Consider the following 26,639-nt stretch of genomic DNA (forward strand, 5'->3'; position numbering starts at 1 on the left):
AGTACATTATTTTTCCAGCTAACCCTATGCTGCTTTCTTCCTTGTTTCTCTGATGAAGTCTAAAAAGTGCTATCAATAGTAATAAAAGTTGTCATGAATGAAAACGATATAAAATATTATCATACTAAAGCATAATCATAAAATTTTATTTCAATCTCAAATTTAAAGGCGATAAAGATTTTAATATTTTCTGATATATTTGAAAAATAATCAAAATATATATTTCACAATAAGATTTTATAATATATTCCATAAAATAAATTTTAAAGTTTCATATTATTTGAAACACTTCAATTATTATCTGAAAATGATGCTCTGCTTTTACCAGTGAATATGGCTGCAGTTGATTTACAGATGTAAACTTGGCGACACTGACTACTGTTTGGCCATCTAGGCGAGTGTTTTGGTGTAAGAATATGCTGAACAGTATAGTGCAGAAATGGAAGGGCGATGATGGAAATTTTAATGGTTTTCTCTACGTATGGAAGAAAACTAAAGTTGAGTGATATCTTTAAATATGCATATTTATTTGTGAACTTAATATTCTGTATCGTCATTTCTGTTGAAACTGCTGCAGTAGCTTCCTATCAATGTCACGATATACAATGCGTTCACGGAGTTTGCAGAGAAGGCCGTTGCGTTTGTGATCAGGGGTGGCAAGGGAATGGATGTCATCGGTGTGGTGGCCGGGTTAAGTAAGTTCTATTTTATTTAAATTATCTTTTCTCATGTAATGATCCTCTATAACATGTTTGCTATGTCAGTAAAATTCTATAATCTATTGTCTATCATAACATGGTAATACAGGAAGTATCTTGGTTATGATGCAACAAATGTTTCAAAAACTTGTATTTTAACAGCATTTCTTCAGATAATAGCAATGCAAAGTAACTGCAGTGTTTTTGTAGCCCCTTTTGGCTATTCTGTTTTCCGACTGAGTGTTATTCTTTAAAAGTTAGAAATGTCATGTACTAAATGTCTTTTTTTATAGATTACACAGTCATTTATATTCATAGTGTGTTTGTCTCTTTTAGTTCGTTTGCATAGCTGTTGTGACAATTTACTAATTTTGAGGAAAAAAATGTCTAAATTAGATTCACGAAATATCGCCTGAATGTTCTTATAAGTGCCAGAAGTTGTATGTAAACAACACCTGAATGAGCTCCCGTTTATCTTTATTTGAAATTATCTCGTAGACGCCCAATTAATTAAAATAAGTTTTCATTATGGAAATCATTACTAAACATTTTTAATTAAAATTAAATTCTCATAAGAAAAAAATTAAAATATTTTAAACTTGTTATGTAAGCAAGATCTAGTAAGGAAAGATGTGATACTCCACATAGATGAGAGAGAAGAAAATATTTGTCACATAGGTAATTTTTGTTACAAGTTTTGTTAATTAGAATACATCCACAATGAGTTAATGCTTTTTTTTGTCATTCAGTAATTGAAACATACTTTGCTGAAATTCTACAAGTGCAAATGTATGATATAACTGAAAATTGATTGAACTATTATTGCCTCTGGATGCTTGGAGTTATGTGCTTATAAAATTTTTGTAAATAACTTAAAATTTGTGATATCAGAGACAATTTATGTTAGAATTTTTATTTTTTTATTAATAACAAATTATGAAGGTGCTTTGTTTTGTGTGTAGCCTAATTATTGCATTTATACCATTTCATACAAGTTTTATTTAAATAAACATTTTAATGTATGAATTTTTTTCATTCTTGCTGTAATTAACATTAAGTTATTTTCTTAGTTACGATTCTCTTTTTTTTTTCTTTCTAGTAGGCCTATTGAGAATCGCAAATTTGTACAATTTTACGAATTTTATACTGAATTATGACACTATAGATATTCTGATGAAAAGTGCAGGCTTTCTGGTTTGTAATATTTGACCTCAAGAAAACAATTTAAAATGAATGCTAAAGAACATTGTTGAAATACAATTTAAAGGATGAAATCATATTTCTTGTGATAATTTCAGTAAGCAAAAAAAAAAAAAAAAAAAAAAAAATCACCTGAAGCATTTACGGACTAATCAAAATCATTACAGAAAATTTTTTGTACCTGCCATGAAATTTATAAACATTTTGTATTAAATTAGAAAAAGTTTGATATATCCAATTCAGTGCTATAGTTTTTATTTTTAAACAAGCTGCTAATTAGTTTTATTTTCATTGTGAATTATTAAAAATTCTCTTATTTTAATACACCATAAGTATTTTGAAACCATACAAAGCAAGAAAAGAAAAAAAAACGCTTAATTTCTTTAAGCTTAATTAAAAGATTTTAATATGTTATTATGTTTTATTCTAAAGAGAAAAAAAAAATTCTACAAAGGTGTTTTTCCCCCCATATGTTCTCATTTTCCTGCTATGTAACATATTTACGATATAAATATATGTGCTTTAATAATTATAAAAGATACAAATTATTAGTAAGAAGTTCTTAGTAATTCCACTGGAAACCATAAATCTTTTCTTCTAGTTAGAAAAGAAAGTTATTTCTTTTTTTTAGAATAAGATTTAAATTATTAAGAGGTGGTTGAGTTTTTCTATAATCTATTATCAGTCTAAACTTGAAGAAATTAAAACAAAATTTTCATCTAAACATAATTTTTGTTGATTTTATAAAATACGAGGCATGAAATGATATGTTCTTTAAGCTCTGTTAAATGGAATTGAGACTATTACATTGGTAATGAAGCTCATAGAATACTTTGCATTATTTCTTTATGTGAAGTTTTTACTCTTCTAGTTAATTGTCATAGCTTTAGCAAAAATTTTGGATAGTATTTGAATCGTAGCATGGTGAGAATTTATTTAATGCAAACATTCTCTGAAAATGTGAAGTTAGAAAAAAAGATCAATGTTTTCAGATTGGGGAAGGGGGAGTATTTTATATCATAATGCAGGTAAGATTTTTTTTTTTTTTTTTTTTCAATCTAAGTGCATAAATTGAAGCAACATATTTGTTACAATACCACTGAGTTCGGATTGTCTGTTACAAATAAATTTTCGAAACTTGATTAGCCTTTTAGTAGATATTAGCTTTATTTATACTAATTTTATAATGATTTCTAAATACAAAGAAGTAAACAAGCAAAATAAATAGCCAGAAAATTATAAGATATTTAATTGAAATAGCAACATATTTTTGCAAACATTGATTTGTTTGAAAAAGTATCTCTAGGTCCTTTTTTAAATGTATCAAGTCCATGCTCAAAACAAATTATTTGAGAAATTCTAACTCAATTAAGTGATTTATTGAATTGAAAAATAAATCAAAATTAGTCAAATGTGAATTTACATAAAAAAAAAATCTTCCTATAATTATATTCATCTTTGAAATAATTTCTTATGTCACTTATGTCTTATGCCAGAGCAAGGATCAGAAGGTGAGGTGACATTCTGATGACCAATTTCAGAGCTGTTTTTTTAGACTTGGACAATATTGCACTTTAGTAGGGAAGTGTAGTTTGCTAGATTACGTTGTAACAAATGATTAGAGTATAAAGAAAAAGCAGGTGTTAAAATTTTAGGAAAATATACCGCATATTGTCAAGGTTGTGAGATGAAAAGCTATAGAAGCTATACAATTGGACCAAAAATAGTGTGATGGGAAAACCATCCTTAGCTGCACCTCCCAGTAATGATGTAATATAGTAAATGATAACATTACACAATTTTCTTATTTTTAGAATTTAATTATGAGTTAATCATTAACTAAATTAAATTTTGATTCCATGCCAGAGTGCTACTTGGTAATGAGTTTGAGAAATAATTGCTTTCAAGATTAAAAAGTAGAAAGTAATTAAAATGAAGAAAAAATATTTTATGCATTAATAAATATAATTAAAAAAACTTTTCAATTAATAAATTTACTTTTTAAAAAGTAAATGCCTGTTTAAAAAAAATATTCTGTAAATTGTTTTTTACTTACAGTATGTTTCTTTTATGTTAATAAATAGATATTCCCAATTTAATCTATAATTTTGCTTTTAAGTTCATTTATATTATCATTAATCTTATCATTTAATCTTACCCATCTATTTAACAATGGGTAAAATAAGGTTGGAATCTTAATTTTTGAATGATTTTTTATTTCTAAACTATAAAGCAGCTTAGCATTGCACAACATATATCTTATTGATCTGCAAAATAAAATGTCTTGGAATTCTACAATAGTTACATTTTAGTCTATTCCTGATGCAAAGTGTGTTTGTTGCCTTTGAATTCCTATGAATATAAAATGACAAATGATATAATAATAACATCTTGAAACTTACCAAAATTATTGAAATGTGTGGCATTGCATATTGTTTTCAAAAATATTTTCTTCCTAATATTTCATTCATTTTAATATAAATATTTTTCAAATTTAATATTATTGACCAATCAAGATCTAACAATTTCTTTAACTTCACCCATTTCATTTTTATGCTTGGTTGCAACCAATTTTGCAAAAGGAAACAGCAGCCAAACTGTTAATTTAGCTCACTGTTAGACAATGAAAATGAAAAATACTGCTTTTGTGCTTGTTTTTGATGACTGAATATAAGTATATCTAATCATGTTAATCTAATTATATATATTCCACAAATCAAATGAGATTAAATAGGAGACCTCGTATTTATAAGAATAGGAAATGGTATGCATCTTTTTGATTTTTGAAATTCATGATGCAGATGCAACAAAATATATTATTCTTGTAAAATCTATATTAAAGAATATATCTTGATAAACAGAGCCAGCCTTTTCTATAAAAGGACCTGGGTGCAAAAAACTATTTGAGACCCTAATATTTTTTTTTTTTTGCAAAGTAAAAAAAATAAATAATAATAATTCAAACTCTTATTACTATTGCATGTTTTTTTAAAGCATGATTTGTTTCCGCTATTAATTACTTCCAGAAAATTGCAATTTTGCAATTTATTTTTCGCTACTTAATATAGCAAGTGCATTTAAACGTTATCACTCATGCTTGACCGAAGGTTATTCTTTAATAATTTTAATTTGTCGAATGAATGCTCAGTACTTATAGTAACTGGCAATGTAATAAAAAAAGTTTTAATACATTTAGAAACAAATCATTATAATTATTAATTAGTATGTATTGCAATATGTGTTGAGAGTTATTTACATCCCTTTCATTCAAAATCAAATCCTGTAGCAAAACAATTATTTGGATTAAGTTTTCATCTACATCATTATTATAAAACATTACAAAGGGATGTAAATAATGCTTAAGTTAAAGGTTTTGGGACATTTTTCTAATTCGTGTTTTTCTAAAGTTTTTATATCAGTGATTAATTTGAAATACTTTTCAATCTATCTTCTACCTTTACAATACAATAACAGTATCAGTTACAGAGGTAAAAAAAACAAACAAAAAAAACTCTAAATTCCTCAACTGAGTTTTCTATAATTTCATCTGCTGTTTCGAAATATTAATTTTTCTTTTTTTTAAATTTGTTTTTCAGGAAAAATGTTTTGAAATTTTCAAATTAACATGCTATCACTTTTGCTACATCAAAAAATGAGCTACATTTTGTTCTTAAATTTTGGATTTTAGTTTTAATTTTATTGATTAAATTAAAACCCCAGTCGAGAACAATTGTATTTACTTGAAATAGTTTATTGATAGTGTCAATTTTGGATAATATTGTAAGCCCATAGCTGGCCTTCTTTATAAAGGGGTCTGGGTGCAAGAAGCCTTTGGGGGCCTAATTTTTTGTGAAGTAAAAAAAAAAAAAAAAAAAAAAAAATACAAACATGAACATGTATTATTAATGCTTGTTTATTTAATTCATTATTTTGTTTTTGCTAATTCATCAATTACTTCAGAAAAGGTACAATTTTTGGCAATTTCTTTTTTGATGCTTAATATAGCAAGTGCATTTAAGCGTTCTGAACATATGCTTCACCGAAGATAATTCTTTATTAATTTTAATTTGCTGAAAGACTTGCTATAGTAGCTTGCAACATAAAGAAAAGTTTTAACACAATTAATACATTTAGAAATAACTCATTATAATTATTATTTGGTATGTATTGCAATATGTCTTGTGCTTTATTTGCATTTCTTTCATTCAAAATCAAATCTCGTAGCAAACAAATTTTCTGGATTAGGTTTTCATTTACATCTTTGTTATAAAACTTTACAAAGTTTTTGGAACGTTTCTCTAATTTGTTTTTCTAAAGTCTTTATATTGGTGATCAATTTGCAATCAGAAAACATATTTAGAAATTTGTACAATAGCAATATCAATTACAGTGTTAAAAAAATCATACCTAAATTCCTTTACCGGATTCGGAAATTCCTTTACCTTTTCCTTTTTTTATAACTTTGTCTCTTCTGCTAATTCGGAATATAATCCTTTTCGGATTTGTTTTGCAGGAAAATGTTCAAATTAGGTGCTAGCACTTTTGCTTCATCTAAAAATGTGTTAAATTTTGTTCTTAAATTTTGGATTTCAGTTTTAATTTAATTGACTAAATAGATAGTCGAGTCGACAGCAATTTATTTTTGCTTGAAATAGTTTATTAATAGTGTTGATTTTGGACAATATCGTAAACCATACTATTAAACATGAAATAAATGGCGTTTCTTGCATTGCATCCAATAAACTTTTAGCTTCAGATACCTCTGTATTAAAAACTGTGTACTTCAAACTGTGTATACACTGCTTTAACCAAATCGATTTTGGCTTCCCAATAAGTGTCGCATAATTATTTAAGAGTAATATTTAAATGCTTTTGTAGAATGTCCCATCTTTTCTTAGATATAGAAAATAAGCAATATATACATTGTAATATCCCAAAAATTTTTTAACAATATATACTGCTGAAAGCAGCATCAAAAATTAATAAATTAAAGGAGTGTGATATGCAAGGCACATAAATTGCTTGTGTTTTTAGAGAAAGTGTTCTAGATTGTACGCCTTTATATTTCTTTTTCATGTTACTACCATTGTCATATGCTTGCCCTCTAGAATTCATAATATCTAAATCAAGCTCACTCAATCTTTTCAGTAGAGTTTTTACTAGTCCTTCTCCAGTCTCATCAGTTACTTCAATAAACACTATAAATGACTCATTTATAATTTACCTTTTCTCTTCAAAATTTATATACCTAATGATGATTGAAGTTTGTTTCTTATGGGAAATATCAGAAGTATAATCCATTTGGATACTATAGTACATGGCTACTTTTATATTGTGTTTAATTTTGTTAAGGACTTCATTTAGTAAAATAGATATAATTTGTTCTTGTGACCTTTGTGCTAAATGATGCACAACTGTATTTTTAAAATTAATTATTTTGTTTATATGATCCATTAGCACAGGGTTGTATTTACTTAATAATTTGATTAAACTTAAAAATTTTCCATTATTAGGCATACCTGTTATTTCATGGGTTCCTCGAAGTGGAAGATTATTATATGCAGAAAATGGAATCACATCTACAATTTTTTGAAATAGTAATTTGAGTCGTGTCATTTTCTTACTTATACTTGATTTGATTTATCAATAGTCGAACATAAATTTAGTTGTTTTAGTCATTCTTTCCAAGAAATAAATGAATCAAATAGAACGCTCATGATTTTGAATTACAGTTGATAACTTTTGCCAGTTATTATAGCCACCTATAAATCATGTAGGTTTTTCATTTCGTCTGGAAAATAATGTACACGAAATCGAAATATTGAGTCTTGCATTTTTAAATAAATTATCTAGCTGCAAAGCTGCATTTCACCATTTGGCACTTTTTTAAAAAGTAGTAAGTAGTAGAAAATGACCTATTTTCTGCATTCTTAGCAAAATCTCCTTTTTGTTGTACATGTCTGTTTTTAATACAAGCATTTTAAACTTATCAGTTATAATGCTTGGTCACAAACCTAAACCTGAATCACTTATATACACTTTATCATATTTGTTATTGTCATTTTTGCCATTATTTTCTAATTAAATCATATTTGTATAAATGTATGGTTCTTGAAAGATTTTCACAGTTTCAAACACTTTTATTACAAGGTTGTGTAGTTTGTGTGAAACTTTCTTCGTCAGTTGAAGCTTGAATTGTAACTTCTGAAGTCAAAGCAATTTCATTGCCAGAATAACTTCATAGACAAGAAAACAGATCTACTCATGTCTTTTTGAAATTTAGTTTTTCTTCTTTTTCATTTTCTGAAATCGAGTCTTGACACTCAGAGGGATACTTCCTTGGTATGGACATAATTAGGTCTAACAATATTAAAAATTTTATAGTAGGAATTATCAAAGTAATATATGCAATTGAACCTAGTAGTTGAGGTAAATGACTGTACTTGATGTTTATAATATGTTGCACAATTGCACTAAACTATAATATATCTATAAACTTCATATATTTCGAAAGCCATCAATTGTTCTAGTTAAATTTCTTTTTCTCTTCTTTCCATGCTGCTATTACTGTTCAGAACATTATTTTGGTTTTTGATCATGTAGGGGTTACTCTCAATTGTAGGGCCCTGATGCATAGCATCCGCCACACCCCGCAGATGGCCAACCCTGTTGATATATTTAATAGATAAGAATGATTTGAAACTTTTCTAGTGAAGAAGGAAAATTATATCATTATGAAATAACATAATGCATAATTACATATTGCTTAAAATAAATTTATAACTATTGTACTTTTCTAAAATACACAAAAAAAAAATCTAATTTAAGTAAAAATAAAAACAAATAAAAAGGATTTGCTTCAATTTTAGTTTTATTGGTTAGCTAATGTGGTTGTAAATATTTATTTGTAAAATATTGCAAGAGACTGTGAAGATTATAGAATCAACATCATTGAAGGGACCTTTATTATTACATCTTGTAACTTTTAAATGTTATCTCACCACAAAATTGCAGATTAAAATAGTTTACTTATTCTATAGAATTTGAGAATGTGTAGGATAGATATATGCCTTCTAGAAAATATCAGCATAATTATTCAAAACTTATTTCAAAAACTGGATGAATTTAGATGACAGGAAGTATCTAATATTAATTTGATTTGGAATATTAAATGCATTATTGAAAATATATTGTTTACACCTTTGATTTGGAGAATGGCATGGATTTACATTGAAAGGATTAAAATATTATTTTAAGAATGTATTTGGGTTTTAAAAATTCTGCTGTTGAAGGATATTATGTACTATTGTAATTTTGAAATAAGAATGGTTTTATAATTAAAATTAAAAGAATTGAGATGGTATGCAGAATACAAATATTAGCTATTGCATTAATTTAAATATATCCAAGATATATGTCTGTATTAATAATAAGAGAATGCAAGTGTTTGGGGTCTATACAGGACATTTGACCTAATATTACCAAGTCCAATACAGATATACTTTAGAGGTTGAAAATGTACACATCAGAATGACTTTAAAAAGAAAATATTAATTAAAAATTTTACAAGGTATTGGGGGTTTATGTGGTAATTTCAGAAAATATTATTTTAAAATTTATGATTATGAATTTAAAAATTGTGATTTTTTAAAAATGTCAATTGAATTTTCATGTCAATTTGTAATAGATTTTGACAATATATATATATATATATATATTGCATAATTTACTACAATAGATTTTCCATTTTCTTTGTTTCGTTTTCTATTTAATCATGTAATTTCCTTCTAACGTTGAAATTTGAGGTATGATTCTTTTTATTAGGGCCAGATGGGGTAAAGTGGTCATAAAAACAGATATTTTTAACTTTCACAGAATATAAACATAAGAATTTATGAAATATATATTAATATTTTGGATGTTATTTACATTACATTATTCAAGAGCACATTCACAGGATTTCAGGACTATCTGTTGGAAATAAATTTATTTTATAACATTTTTTAAAAAGCATAGTTTTATGACCACTTTTCCCCAGGGGATGGGGTAAAGTGAGTAGTGCATGGGGTAAAGTGGTCATACCATAAAAAATGACAATTTAAAAAGAAACTAATGAAGTAATGGTCACATTTTATTAATGACAAATACTAAACAATGTAAATTTAATGCCTGCAATTCTCCTTGTTGTAATATTATTATTTTGTTCCATTAAATTGCAAATTTATAATGTCCTCTACTATTGAAACTTGACTCCTCCAAGACTCTGATTTTTCAGTTTCATCTGTATCATCTGATTCTGGGAATGTATAATAATTTCCAATTTTAGACTTTTTTAGGTACTTAATAGAAAGCAATTCTCCATTTTCAGCAATTACTTGGCCAATAAATTCCTTAACAGATTTCTTTCCTCCGTATTTTACCAATAACCAAGATCCTAATATGATTTCAGAAATCTGGGGGTGTTTATTCATAAGTTGATTCAAAGGAGGTTTACTGCCTTGAACTTTCTTCTTTTTGGCTTCTTGTTCTTCATGTTCTTTTTGTAGACACAATGCAACCGTTTCTTCTGTCAATACTTCCCCAGTTTTGGCCTGAACACGTTTCCTTTTTTGCTTAGAATTTTGTTTAGCTCTTTACAGTTGAGATGGGTGGAGATAATGCTGTTAATATAGCTTGTTTTAGATCTTTTAGTGGAGATGCAATTGGTGGGTTATCTTCATGCGATATATCCGCCTGTTTCAAATCTGAGTTGCAAGTAGATGTTGATGGCTCAGAATCTTGATTTCGATTTATTTTGTTGATCAGATGAGTGTATCGGATTTGATATTTCGGTTAGAACAATCCACTTTTCTACTTCTTGGATATTTATTGGATATAATCCACTACCAAGAAAACCTTTGATGGCATTCTGTGGACTGATACACTCAAATAGTTGCTTCAATAAAAAAGGAAAAACACTTTCTGAGACACTTTGCAATTGGGTTTCTCTGAACCATTTCTTCAAAATTGCTTTCCAGACTTTTTTTAATGGTGAAAAGACACCAACGTCTAGAGGTTGTAAGGCATGGCTGGTATGAGGGGGCAAGCACAATATTATAATATTATTGTCTATGGCTTTTTTCACTGTGCCATAAATCATGCGGCTTCCATGGCCATCATAAATCAGAAGAATAGGTTTCTGTAAGTTTTCTGTATATTTTATAAAATGATCCATCCAAGATTCAAATACCGAATCTTACATCCAGCCAGATTCTGTACAAGCATATAAGGCTTCTGGAGGACCACCCTTAGTCCATGACTCATATAAATGAGCTCCCTTATAAATGGTAAAAGGAGGCATATAATTGCCACTAGTTGATATCCCAAAAAGCACGCTGAACATTGTCTTTCCTTGTGTTGTTGATTTCATGTAAGTAGTACGAGAAGATTTTTGAACAAATACTGGGCTGTTTCGGCTATCTGTACCTAGTCCAGCTTCATCAACATTAAAAATTCTGTTGGGACATTGTTGAAGACCATTTGTTTCAATAAGATGAGTATAGGCATCAAAAAAAGTAGTTACGGTTTTGTTTGTTAAATTAGCCGCTCTAGCTGTAGTAAGTAATTCTGGTTTCCGTTTTGTTAATTATTTTGCCCAGCGTTTTTCAAAATTTCTTTGGTAATCTGATCTTGGAAGTTTTCTCCCAAAAGGACTTTCTCTACTATTTGCAGAGTTAAAGAACGTAAAAATTAGGTTTGAAACATCTGAACGATCAAATGGATATCCCCATTGTGCAAGAAATTTTAAACTTTAAACTTTGCAAAATTCTTCATCATGTGTTAGCCATGGTTCCCTTCCTGGACCTTTGTGTTTTGGCTTGTTTATAACCCATCTTCTTAAAGTTTGATAGGGAATTTCAAAATCCTTAGCTGCTGCGTATATAGATTTTCCTTTTTCTACAGCTAGCACCGCTAATTGTAAACTTGCATCAGAGTAGCTTTCTGGATTCTTCCTTACATATGTTCTAGTCATGTTGAAGCTGTAAAGAATAAGAAAAATATGTTATGTTTTAAAAAATTCACAAAATTTCAATCAAATTATAATACTATTCTAAACCTGGTAATAGTTAAGCTTGTTTTTTTTTAAAATTTTGATTAATTAATTATGCTTTAAGAATAATTAATAATTATAATTAATAACTATTAAAAACTAGCCTGGCATAATTAGCATTTAGACCAATGTTTAATAGGTATTTAGCAACTAGGTATGACTAATTTTAATCAACCATCTCCAACTTAAACCTATGACCACTTTCCCCATGCAACTAAAATTATTATTAAATTATATCTATAAAAAGTGAAACTTACTTATGAAGGAAAATATGCTCTTGAGATGTGAGTAAATCCTTCCGCACTGCCATCTTATTGATATTTGTATCAAACAAAATGTAGCTAAAAAGTTAATGCAAGTCAAAAGAACAAGCTGTAAAAAACACATGGAGAATGAATGATAACTGCCAGAAGCATGTTGCCGCAAGTAAAATTTTTAGTGAAAAACTTTGTTTTTTATTTTTTTAACCAAAATTTAAAAAAAATAATTAATTATAATTATTTAAGAGTTTAAACCTTTTTTATGAATCATGACCACTTTACCCCACCTGCCCCTACCTGAGCAATTTATATAAGATTTTAGAAATTATATTTCTATGAAGGATAGCATTAATAGCCTTGTCTCAGCTGAAGACCTTCAGGATGTAATGATGAGGACATAACAGAATCCCAACAGCCTGAAGGTGGCAGAAGGATGTCGGATATGTATCTTAAACTCTCTCCAAACCTCCTAGGAGAATATGTCATCTAGGATTATAACCAACAGAAACAACCATCAACCAGTTAAAATACCTTTCCCAGTTTAAAATTTTTAAATTGAAATAAAATTTTAAAAATTTCTAAGCCTTTCAATTTATAACTCTCTCAATTTTAAAATCTTTAAATTAAAAAAAATCTGTTTAGATCAAATTAATCCTTTAATTGTTGAAATTTAAATTTGTAGAAAACTAAAGAATGCCTCATTTAATTCTACATCATGTAATATTTTAAAGAATATCCAGTAATTATATACAAAAAATAATAAATTATAAAAAAATGTGCAATACTTTTTTAAAGATCATGGAAATCCTTTTGCCAGTAAAGTTAAGGAAAATCTTATACAATATGCAAAGGTAATTATTATATTAGAATTAATCATTATTTACTTTTATATAAAAATTTAAAACTATTAACACATTAAGTTTAAATTTATGACTACTAAATAATTGTTGGTTTATATATCTTCAAAATAATCTCCCAATGCAAGTTTCTCACTATAAAAGTCTTTAGAAATTCAGGAAGTGATAGTTCCTTCCATTTCACAGTCCATTTCCTTCTGTAATTTTCCCATAAAGTACAGATATATATTAGATGCCGTGTAGTTCATTTTAGAAAGCCACATTGGCATATTAATTTTCTATTAAAGAATCAATTTTGTTAGCTTGAAAGATTCTGTGATCTGTATGTATCCAATTGATGAAGATGTCACCATCTAATCTTTTAGAATCATCTGTCTTGAGAAATGACTTTTTTTTAAAACGCTTCACCAAAGGTTACCATCATTCCTATCAAAATTGGTTGAGTTTTTGTCTTTCCTCCTTTTTTTAGTTGGGATTTCCTTTTCATATAGTTGCATTATTTAGAGCTGCTTTTACCAAGGAATTTGCTCTTTCATTTCCATACTGCCCTTGATTTTTTTCCTCCAAAATTTTATATTTTCTGTCATTTTGTTATTTTTATCTTGTATCAGTAATAACTCCTTTCTTGTTTCTTTTAATGATTCCAGGGCCATCAGAGAAAACCTTGAATTTTGACAACTTGGATCCCTTTTTGTTCGGTAAAGTTGACTGCTAATCCAATTGACTTTAGTTCTGCCTTGAAAATGAAGCAATATACACTTAACTAATGTGTTCCATTTTATTTTTTGACTCCATTCTAAAAATATACATATTTTAACATCCAGTTCAGAATTATCTCTCTCTTTATATATATATATATATATATATATATATATATATATATATATATATATATATATATATATATATATATATATATACAGTTTTCTTTTTCTTCTACTGAGAAATAGCTCCATGTTACAGATATTATTTTCCACGAACGGAGCTGTTGTTATTTACTTTTTGCTGCTCTGTGAAATGGTACCTTCTGCAAGTATTGCGATGTAGAAACTAAATGACTGATGATCAGTCTTGTCGCTAGCCCATTCTGAATTACAGAATGTTTTAAAATCTTTACCTGTCTTTTGGAAGCTTAGTCTGGCCTCTTTAGTCTGTGTAACATAACAAAGCATGTATTTTTCACCAGATCAGTTTTCTTTAATTGGGAAATTGTTGAATTGACTCATATAAATCATTCCTCTTACTAAGCATGGGAATCCTTCTACAGCATGTTAAATACTGAATGCTTTTTCAGTATTTAATATGCTGTCTGTAGGTGCTATCATGTACTTCATCCCTGATCTAAAAATTGATGCTTCTTTGGAATTCAGCATGCCAATTGACTGCAACTAACCTGTGTTTACTTTCTGGTTGAGAATCACTGAGCTATCTGTATTTCTTTCTATTGTTATGTACTTCTTCCAAATCTTTAACTTCAAAGTTTGCTCCAATGCTATCTTTAACCATTTAACTGTATTTGACGTATAACTTTTTATTTAATAAATTGAAATCTTATTCACTTTACTATGACTTTTTTTTACAAAATTTACTATACAATCATTTGTATTCTGTTTGATGTGTATACATGTCATCACTTTATTTTGATTACTTTTGGATGCTAGTTTTCAGGCTAGATATTATAAAGAGATTGTTCACATGATCTTGTACAATCAGTTTTCTCCTAGTCAGAATATACACAAGGATCTGTTCTAGTAAGTTTATATGACACTAGGAAATTATCGAGACTTGTTTCCCACTCTTCCAGATTTGCGAAAACCATAAAGACTGCTCTTTAATAAGCAGACTTTTGCTGGTTTTCTTGTTGTTAAACAGGTATTGGATCTATATAAACTATCTTTTAATTTGCCTTCCAGATAGGCAACAGAATGTCAAATTGAGCTGAATATGCCAATAAGGTTCTAATAGGTTTTAATTTTATAGGGCAACATATCTTTTTAATAGTCTATTCCTTCTATTTGTGTGTAGCCTCTGGTAATTAGTTGATCTTTAAATTTGTTGCCAATTCTTTCTTAAAATTTTTTTTCTTGAATATTCCATTTATATTTTACAAATTTTCTTTTTTCTTTTTTTTTCCCCTTAGGAACAACATCCCATGCCTCATTTCTTTTTAAGTTCTCTAATTCCTCTTTCATTGTCAATATCAGGCCTAAAATATCTGAAACTATTGCTCTTCCTTGGAGGCAGTGCACATAGATAAATAGCCTCTTCTCGACTTTCTGGATCTTTCAGAAAAGTCTTGGTACTTTATCTTTGCACGACGCTAGTGAATTGAACTCCTCCTTATTTACACTTTCTACAGGTTCATCACAAAATAGCATAATCTTTTGTCCACTTAGGAGCTGATATGTCTCCTAGGTCAACTTTCCTTTTCTGTTTCTGTGTTCTCTTCTAGTCTAGTCTTTTCATCTGCTGCAACTTCATTTTTATCATCTCAAGTTTTCTTGTCTTCAGCACTTTGGAGAGATAGTATACTTTTTTTTTTTTCTGTCAAGTTTTCTTCAAACACAATATCTCAGGAGCAAAGGATCCCTCTTTCTTTAGCATGGATGTGATATCTCTTATCTTTATCATGTCCAAAATAACCTTTAGTTGTGTTTTTTCCATCTTTCTCATACAGAGGCTATGATGCACATGTATTTTTTTTCTGGGTTTCTTACCCATCCATAGTTCGTATGGGTTTGACCTTGGAATTGAAGATTTGCCATTTCTGTCTAAAGCATAAGACAGAAGTTCTGCCAACTTTTGCCCATAAATATTAAGGGAAATGTGTTTCTTCATTTGGATACTTTAAAGTTAGTCATTCTGACAATTGTTTTTTTCAGAGCTACCCATCTACTGTGGAGCTGATGTAAATATTTAGAATATTCACTGCTTCTTTAGGATTTTTCTGACATCTTCATAGTCACTGAGAATTTCTCCAAATTCTTGGCATATAGAATGAAATCTACAAGCACATGTTTAACTTCTGATTTTTATTTCAAGAAGAAGCACTTGAATTTTGTTTAGTTGTCTTTAAAAATAGTAAAGGATTTAAACTTTTTATGAGATTTGTCAAATGGTCCACAAGTAACCACGGAAATTAATTCTCCAGCCTTTGCAGCTTTTTTCCTTATTCCAGATTTCATTCTTAGTGCTTTCCCATAGATGCAAGCTTTACACAATTTTGAATCATTCTTTACTTTCATATTTAAATCATTTTCTGAAATGGTTTTTACATGCTGTTTATCTTGGTGTTCCCATCTTTCATAGTAAAGTTGAAGGATCGCTAACAACCATGTCTATATTGACTTGATTTTTACATCAGCCTTAAAGTGACCACCACCATCTGTGTTTAATGTAAAACTATTTCTTTTTTATTGTATGTTACAGGCATTGTAAGTAGATTCAAATTTTTGTCTTGAGTTGCCAATATGGAAAACAATTTTTTGTTGATTGCAAGCATGTGCTACATGTTTCCGAGCAGTTGGCATTGCTTTTCATCATTTACAAATTTCGATACAAATTTTCATGGTACTTTTATTAATGACTGGTAAAGACATTCCATGAACTATGGTTGTGCTGTGGAGAAACTAAAATTTTTCAAAAATAACAAAGTAACTGCTTTTGTTAGTAACTAGTTTTGGTTTTTATTATCAATGAACCAGTCATTTGAGCTTGTCAGCAGTATCCTTCATATAAAGCTTAAAGGGTCTGTTGAGCAGATGCACAATTTCTTCCTTCTGTTATGGAGTTGGAAATATCTGGCTTCGATGGTGGCCTATCAGCAATTCACTTGCTGCACATTTTGTCCCAATGCCCTCTCTGAAGACAATAATTTCACCTACTTCATTTTCTTTGTTCTTCGCTTAGGCTTTGAATTTGCGATTAATGCTTCTTCACATGAGGGTGGATCCTTCCTCAGTTATAGCTGTGTAGTAAGTTCATCTAAAGTTCTTTATTCGTTTCTCAAAAGTAGCTAAGTAGATTTGAAGAAGCAATAACTTCCTGGAATAGTGCCCAAGATTTTGCATAGTTAAAGTGTCTTTGGAAATCTTTTCTTCCTCTTATTTTCTAACCTTCCATTCTGGTCTTCCCACAAATTTTGAACTATGATAGATGAGTTGCCATGGCCTCATTTTTCTAGCTAAATGTGAAAAACTGCAGCCAGATATTATAATAACTGGTCGTAATATGAATCTTCGGAAATCTTCTGTAGCTTTAATGGCGATTCTGTAGCTGGCGATGTCAAATCTCATGACTTCTTGCAGAGTTTCTTAGGTCATAGAATTCTTAAGGATCATTATGGCACAATTATTAGTTTCATTATGCCTTTTATGATCATCTTGATACTTCCTTTGAGTTGCTTTGTTTGCATCTGAATTTGGCTCCTCTGGTTTTTGGAGATTTCCTTCTATGTCTTCCAAAGCAAATGTGCAGTAGTTAAGAATGAATTTAATTTTATATTTCCAAATCGACCAGTAATTTTTACCATGCGATATCTTAATCTGGATCTTTCCTTGGTTCAGTTTTGATAGTTGTAAGATCGAAAGCAGAATTGATAATCCTACATTGTAACACTCCGACTATCGTATCAGTGCCAATATTCTTCGCTTTAAATGTGCGCTATAAGCATTCTGGGCCCATAACTTGACATTTAGTGAACAGAATTAAAAAAGTTTAGAAGAATATCTATAATAGAATATTTAACAAAGGAAAAAAAATGAAAACTATTTTACTTTGCTCGTTTGGGAAGAATAAGCAAAGGAAGGTATAAAAGCTAATAATAATAATAATAATAAAATGAATATATGATGTCAATTCCAAAAAAATAATTAACTGTTACCATACACAATATGATACAAGAAATATACATTCACGGAAAAGCAAAGGAGCCACCTAGCTTTAAATGCTTCATCAATCATTTATGTGCATATTAAGATTTAGAAGATCCATGATTAAGCCGGAAGTCATGACTCTAAATTTAATTTATGATATTCCCTTCCTTTTTACAACTGATTTTCTTGAACCATCTTCAACTCTATAAAGTGGCTCGCTTTACATCAATATTTTATTATAATTTTTTTTATTAAGGTGAATAGGAAATGCTAGCCTGCAGGTTGTTTCATTAAATTACCTCAGGTTTTATTCAATCATAATCTGAATAATATATCTGAAGCTCGAAAAGTGTTTCACTTTCTGAAAGAATTTCTTTGAGCTCACTTGGCTTATTGAGAGACTTAATTTTCTTTTCACTTTGTGCAAACATCTAATCCAGGGGAAAGAACTCACTGGAACGGGGAAAGCTCATATTATCTTTTTAAGGTGTCTGGAGATGTGTTTGATCAACCATTATTGTAGTATAAACCTCAGTATTGAAGTGTTGTTTAGTCTCCATATCCATCAGCCATACATTTTGAAAACTGTATACCTGTGAAGTTGCTATTTTGAAATCTGTGAAATAGAGCTTGAGTAATTTCTTTAGAACTGCTTGGGTATTCAGGTTCCCTCAAGTTTATGTGAACACATTATTGTTGTTCAAGGAATCTTTTAATGAATGATATACATTAATGTATTAGTACTGTTGCCTACTATAACTTGTTGACTAACAAAGGATTTTTAGCAAAGTTTTTTGACATTCAAAATTTAAGGCAAGTAGGTTATCCCTCTTTTCTCATTGTCTTTGAAAAAAAATCCACGTATGAGAAAAGTGGAGATGGCCACTTTTGATACTGCACAACACAAGCACACCAAAGGGAAGTCAATTTTTCTATCTATCACATTTAGTACAAGAACACCATTTTTATGCAGTTCTCTTTGGAACATTTGTTCATTCATCATATCCTATTCACATTTTATTTAATAATATTTATATATGTATGCATATAATAAATCCTAAGATATGATTATTTTAATTTTCACTTTCCTAGCATGATTGGCTGTCTAGCAAGTTTTGCAAACCTGTTAAAAATACTGATTTGCCATTTCTTTTAGGTATTCCTTGTTTTAAACCATAAAATTTCAGTCCCTCATTTTTGGCATGTTTGTTCTACGATTTGATGCTTGTCCGTGATTCCACTACTTCTAATCTAATGAGATTTGAATGATTGTGGACTAGAGCCATCTAAAATACCTTTTAATTTAAATAACTTTTTGATGAACCCTTTCAATCCAACTTTTTGCATGATTAAAATTTTAAAGCCTGTGTACACTTGTTTCTTTTTATGATAATCTTTGTAAAAGCAGAATTTATTTACACAATAGGGAATAAAGTCTGATCTCCAGAGTATACATGTTCGTTGGAGCTTAAAAGATTAAAAGTGGGTTTTATTTATCCAATAGGGAATGACTCGTATATCTGTGGGATATATTAGGACCAAATGGATTAAAGAAATACTTCAAAGTCAATTAACGAATTTTTGATATTTTACCATGACTGCATATTTTCAGATATCTAAACTCCAACTGAAACAAACCTACATAGTACGTCTTTTGGCAGTGTTTTTTTTTTTTTGGGTGTATTGTTCTAGTTTTTAACAGTAATTCATTGGTCATTTCACAGAAAAAAGGATTTAAAATATCAACAAGATATTTCGCTTTCCAAAGAGCAATATTCCGTTATATTTTTTTTCATATGTTCATTTTTCTGTGTGTTGTGATTTTCGAGTGTTTATGCATAAAAGGATAATTAACATGATAATATATATATTCACATTGATGATCTTGTAATATTTAGAAAATAGATGTTGTACCCATAATTTTTTAAAAAAACTCTAAAAGTGTCAGTTTATTAGCTACAAATAACATTTTTCAAAATTATAGTGCTTTTATGTTGTAATCTTGAAATGTTTAACTACAAAATGTGCCTAAATATGTATCATAAAAATATCCTTTAATTTTAATGTAATAAGTTGTCATTTAATAATAATTTCATGCATCCATATTTAAATATAAATAATGCTAAGGATTTTGTAAAATGAGCTCTAAGTATCCATCCATCCTGTTTTATAAATTCATGATTTCATTTAAATGATTATCTTTAATTTGTAATTTTCTTTTCTTGCTTTTATTTTTAATATATTTATATAGTAATTATTGTTCCAATCTTGAAATATTTTCACATACTTTATTTAGTTTTGGAATTCTTAACCCATTAGAACAAACAAGACTATGTAGAACGTAAAAAAGTACCGACTCTTTTTGTGTTGAAATTAGGGAAATCTGTTCTTGCTGCTTTTGAAGTCACATTCAATCAATAGAATCTGTTTCAATATAAACTTAAAAAAAAAAAAAAAATTGAATTTAGTGTAAGGCATGTGAAAAACCCTTCTGCTGTCCTTTGCTTCATATTTCTTGAACTTCAGTTAATATATGAGCGATAGAAGGATAATGATATCTTATTATTATTTTAAGTAAACAAACAGATTCTAGAATTTTATATTCTTCTGAATTGGAGATTTGTACAGATAACTTGATTTCTAACTGCATATCTGTGAAAGTATCATGAGAATAATGCAAAAGTGTTATATAATTCGGGATGTAATGTACCTGTGGTCAGTTGGCCTGCATTTTATCTCTCACAAAAATTATTGAAGATAAAGCTTATAATTGTAGAAACTATTTTTTAAAAAAGAAAGTTTCTAAATTTAAGGAAAGTGGCAGAAAAGGCACGAAGGATTTTGTATTTGGATTTCAAAAAGGAAAGATTTTTTCCCCCCCTCATGCACCTAAAAATGAAGATTATTTTGCACTCTGCATTGCATAAAGATGTAATATTGATGAAAGCACAAGAAATTTTAAGGAGTCCGAAATAATCATCTTCTACAATCCGTATGAAGGGGCCGTTGATGTCTTGGTTTGAAATGATGAAACAGATCACCTACAAAAACAATGTTTCACTTTTGAAAATTGTTACTAATATTCTCGCATACTTCTTCTTTCTACAAAAGTAGAAAAAAGAGGGGGGGGGGAAAGGTATTAATATCTTAGCTCTTGACATTATGTAATTCACAGACTAAGGCTGGGAGACGACCGAGCTTCATCGCGATATATTGTCTAATATATATATCAATATTTCTCGATATATTGTGATTTTATTATTTATTGCTAGTATAAATTATAAATAGCATCTCTTAAAATACTGTCTATTCAGAATGACTCCAAATAAAAGGGAATTTTCATTTTATGTAACAAATATATTCGTGTTTTTTCAATAAAATTATGTTAAAATCCCTTCAATAAAGTGTGTCAATGTCAAAGCAATGTCTGCATATTACAATCTATCGTATTCCGTTTCTTCAGTAATATAGTAATCTTAAAAATTTTCCCTTCTTTACTGTTGATTTAAAAAACGCTAGTGTCTTTCATTCTTGATTAAAGGGAGGAAAAAAAAAAAAAAAAAAAAGAAGAAAGTATAATAGTGTTTAACAGGTACAGTTAAGTAGTTTCAATAAAATTCGAATTCAAAATCTGAAGACTAATTTCTTGAAAAATGATTTCTGTATGTGAACAACAGAACTTGTTATTTTTTATTTTTAAAGTATTATTGGCAGATTTAATTTAAATATGCACTAGAATTTTAATTCAATAGATATATTAGATAATTAAAATTAGAGACTTTCATACAATTTATTATTTCTCAAAAATCGGAAAGAGATGAAAAATAGTAATTCTGAAATGAGTAAAACACGAATAACAAATATTAAGGAGTGTAAGTTTATTTATGGAAGAATAATACTGCAGTACATTAAAAATTTTAGGAAAGATCTTCCAATTTTCGTTCAATTAGGAAACATGGCCAAATAAAAGAAAAAAAAAAAAAATGCCATTATATATTATCATTAATATAAATGAACAAAAAAAAAAAATAACCAACACTCAAATAAAACAATGTTTCTGAATATTAAAGCAATTTCCGATTATTCTATCAAGTACCCCCCCCCCCCCAAAAAAAAAAAAAAAGTTATGTCGTTTTTTGAAACTATATTTAAAGAATGTTGCACGCAATACACAATAGATGGCTGTGCTGTGATGGAACAAATGCTGTGCAAATGGCTCAAAAAATATGCCAGGCTTTCGGAGGAGGTTCTGTCAGCATTCACACCACCCAAAGGTGGTTTAGAAAAATTTCTTCCAGCGATGAGTCCCTTAAATATGAGCCACAAGGGCGGCCATATGTCATTAATGATGATGAATAGCAGGCTGCTGTTGAAGAAGATTCTGCTCAACTTTAATGTTTTAATTCATATCTTGCAACTTAGTGCAGTTATTATCTTTTGAGAACTTACATATTTTTGTTATGTATTTAGATGTATTATGTTATATGTATATTTATTTGTATGTAAAGATTTAAGATAGATTTTCAAAGGTAATAAGCATTAATATCTTAATGCTTATTTATTATATTGTGTGTATATATATATGAATTGAAAATTAGTTGAAGATTATAGCAATGTTTTAATTTTATACAATAATACCTGTAATTTAGGGCACACTTTAATGAAAATTCAAATTAAGAATGAAAGCAGAGTATTAAATAAGAGGAGATAATTTAACTTTTAAACATATATGTTTGACATTTACGTTCATTATTTCTGATGAATGATAATTGATTTGAGTAATTTGAATTTATAATTAAATATAAACTTCCAAACCTGATCATGTAAAACTAAGAGTACAGCTGGATGTTTTCTTATCTAAAAATAAATAAACATGTATTTAATATTTAATAGCATATCTTTTTGCTTTAATGACTGTTTTTAATAATTCTTTGCATGTAATCGTACATGACTGTTTTTAATAATCCTCAATGTTTTTGATAGTTTCAGCAGAAATTTTCTCTTTTTCTTTTAGCAATACATGCTTTAAATTATCTTTATTAATGATTTGATGTTTTGTGCAGCTGTTTCAAGATGGCACTGTAAATTCTTTATAACATTAAGGCATGATATTGAGGTTTTGTTTTTAAAGTTAATTTCAACTATGATTCAGCAGTCATCCATTTTTTTTTACTGTTGTATGTTTAAAATCACCATCTTACTGAAATATGAACCTTGATTCCAGTGCTGATTTAATATTAATTATTTTTCAGTATATTAAGATGTATCATTTTGTCCCTAATTCCATCAAAATATAGACTTGTGTCCCCTTGATGATGCCAGATACTCCTAAACTATTGCTGACTGATCTTCCTTTGTTTCACAGCTAGAATTGGGTGTTTTTCAAATTGCCAACAGTATTTGGCTTATACCATATGATGAACATAACTTCCAAAAATATTGAATGTACTCTCATCTATAAAAATAACTTCATTCCAGATTTTTATTTTTTATTTTTAAAATGTAGTTTTTGGCAAATTGGTGTTGCTCATTTCTATTCCTTTTATTACTAAAGGACTATTTTTGAGCATTGTTGCAATTATAGCCTGCTTTCCTTAGTGTTCTTTAAAAGGTTTCTTCAGAGACAGATTGACCCAACATTAGAAAAATTTGGAGCATTTATTTTGCGATTGATCTTTATTTTTTGTATAAATTTTCTGATGTTGTGTTCACACATTTTTTTCAATTTCTTCCAGCGTTATTTTTCATTGTGCAATTATTTTTTGTAAATCTCTGAATGTATATTTGAATATTTTTTTTTTAATGAATTCCCTTCATTTGATAGTTTAATGATAAGTTTTCTCTCACCAGTCAGTTTTTTTCTGAACCCCATATTTTTAAAAAAAGTAGCTAAAAGGCAGCTATCTTTTCAACTTTCTAATGAGTGTTTTCTTCTTTTAGTATCAAATATGAAATATTTTTAGACATTCAATATAAGTTTTGTAAATGAATTAAAAAAAGCACGAGTCTTGATTTTGTGGCTTTATATTTTAAAATTTTCTTTTAAATCATCAATTATTTGTTTCAATCAGTTTTTAATTTTTAAACTTTTTATGAAGTTTAAAGAAAGTGTATGCCTATTAATGGCACACACATAGAAAATATGCATCTTAATATCTATTTTAATTGACCAAAATTTAAATAAGAATGGAACATAATTCCAATTTTGGGTGTCATTATAAGTATCTTTAATTTGAGATTCATGCAGACAATATTTTTCAACTTTTGTAGTTATAATCTAACTGAATTCAAAGTGATAAAACGAAGATTTTCCAGTAAAATTGAGTTTTTATTTTTTTTATTTCAGGTTAACTAGGCCATCTGGATTCATTATAGATGGCACAGGTAATTACAGTGTCGATATGCAGTGTACATGGCTTATTGAAAGTGATTCACCCAATAGCACAATTAGACTGGAGATAGCTCATTTTGAAACAGAATGCAGTTGGGATCACTTGTATATATTTGATGGAGACTCTGTTTTTTCTCGTTTATTAGCAGCATATAGGTAAGTGATTCAGGTGAATTTGTTTATTGGAAATGGATAAGATTACATTTCTAAATGATAAAGTAATCAATGGGCTCCAAAGAGAAAGACCAATTTTGCATTATCAAATAGTTGAGATTAGAAAGAATAGAAATGAATCCAGCCTGTAGATTTTATCAAAGGTATAAACTCACATTCAGAAAGGGATTCAAACTAATGCTTTTAATCTGATCCTTCTTGACCCAATCATCCCATGAAATTGAGAAGCTCTGGAAGAATAAGAATAAATAGGCAAAAATATAAATATAGTAAACTACTGAAAAAAAAAAAAAAGAGCAGAATAGAAATTCAAATACAGTAGCATAAATAGCAAGTCTATAAATTTAGGTAAGCAAGTAAAAATTGCAAAAAGAAAAAATCTTCAAATATGATGTATACAGTATGCCCAAAGAATACTGAAGAAAGACTTTATTTAGCATTGATTAGAAAAAACTAAAAGATAAGTTGTAGTGTGGCGAGGAATTTTTTTGGAAAGAGGGCATAATGTTCAATATTAAAAAGTGAAATATTAATATTCAAAATTCCTACAAATAAGTTGTAACTAGCCACAAAGTATAGTCAAAGTATTACATCATGCAACTTTAGTTGAGAAATCTCAGTACTATCTATCAGTGGAAAATAAATTCAGAAGAAGGGAAAAAATATTATTATATAGACAAAGGAAAGCCAGAAGGTGCACACTCAGTAGTGAAAAAAACTATTAAAATATATGTAATGGTAAAATTAGCAAAGTTCAGTGGATGTTAGGAAACATGAATTTGAAGTACTTACAAAATATATTTATTGCTAAAGGAACATGTAAAGCATTAGTTAAAAGATAATACTAAACACAGACGCTTGCAAGCCAACTTGCCAAATTAGTTTTTAAAGTACACAATAAATACAAAACACATTCTTTAAGCACACTATGATATTTGACGTCACAGCCAATCAAATGTTTGGTGCATAAATTATGCCTTTATTCATGAGATGCAGATAAGAAAGAGAAAATGTTAGCATGATTGTATAACTTAATTTCCTGCAGGTGGCCCTCTCATGGAAAATATTTCCTTACTAGTGCTCAAAAATGCAGTTTCATTACAACTTACGAAATGATTAAAATGCAGTAATTTTCAAAAGGTCAAAATTTGTTCAGTTTCAAAGTTCTCATTGCAATTTCCCAATTACAAAGTTCTAAAATCTTATTTATTACATATTTAGTTTAGGGCTTGGTAAATATATCTGCATCATTATTTTTATTATTAACATATTGTATTTCTAGAGAGCCTTTTTCAACCAGGTTATACAGGAACCAAACTGAAAAATTCCTCTGAGTCCTGAAAGAGAAAAACTCAAAAATGCCTTCTTCTTCTTTTGCCTGTTTTTTTTTGAAAATGGCCCCTTCAATTTCGACCACCCGTAGCTTTAATGTGTTATCTTTCCCCACCGTAGTAAACAGGTTGATCTTTTGTGGTTTTGTCTTTGTTAGGATCCTAGATATGGCTGTGTATCACAGTTTTATTTTATTTACCCCCTAAATTGGTAATTCACTAATTTTGCAGGCAGCACTATCAAATCAAATATTACGATGCTGAGTAAATTAAATGAAATTTTCTGCTGTATAGTTGTTTGTGCTAATTAAATAAAACTTCACCATATTTATAATCATTTATTTATAGAGATAACATGAATAGAAATTTCCACTGCAGTTATTTTGGAATTTGGAACATGTTTGAAATGTATTAAATGCTAAAGTTATTGCTGAACATATAATTTTTTTTTTTTAAACTTCAACATTGAAATTTTATTTATTTTTTCATTTTATTTTCATACTTCAAAAAAAAAATCGATTTTTTTTATAAACAAGGTACAATTTATGTATAATATTCTAAGACTAATTACTTGCATTTTCTATTTAAAAATGCTCATTTCTTCCCTTGTATATCACACAAGTTACACTATTCTTCTATTTCACAGCCTAAAAATATAATTGAATATTTCAATATTAATGTCCTCTGTACAAAATCGATTATACTTTTTATTTAATGTAGTTCAAAACTTTTTTTTTCTGAAGCATGCAATTTGAATTTAACAT

The 26,639-nt window shown here is 28.5% G+C and overlaps 1 protein-coding gene across 1 annotated transcript in view; it reads left to right on the forward strand.

Moving 5' to 3' along the window:
* Positions 1-415: 415 nt before the first annotated feature.
* Positions 416-26,639, forward strand: part of LOC129958346 (attractin-like) — a 142,505-nt gene continuing 116,281 nt past the window's right edge. Inside the window, exons 1-2 of the mRNA XM_056070767.1 lie at positions 416-695; positions 24,326-24,526. Coding sequence (XP_055926742.1) covers positions 451-695; positions 24,326-24,526 — 446 coding nt within the window. The 5' untranslated portion in view covers positions 416-450. The remainder of the gene's footprint in view (positions 696-24,325; positions 24,527-26,639) is intronic.

This window comes from Argiope bruennichi, chromosome X1 (genome assembly GCF_947563725.1).
Source record: "Argiope bruennichi chromosome X1, qqArgBrue1.1, whole genome shotgun sequence".
NCBI lineage: Eukaryota > Metazoa > Arthropoda > Arachnida > Araneae > Araneidae > Argiope > Argiope bruennichi.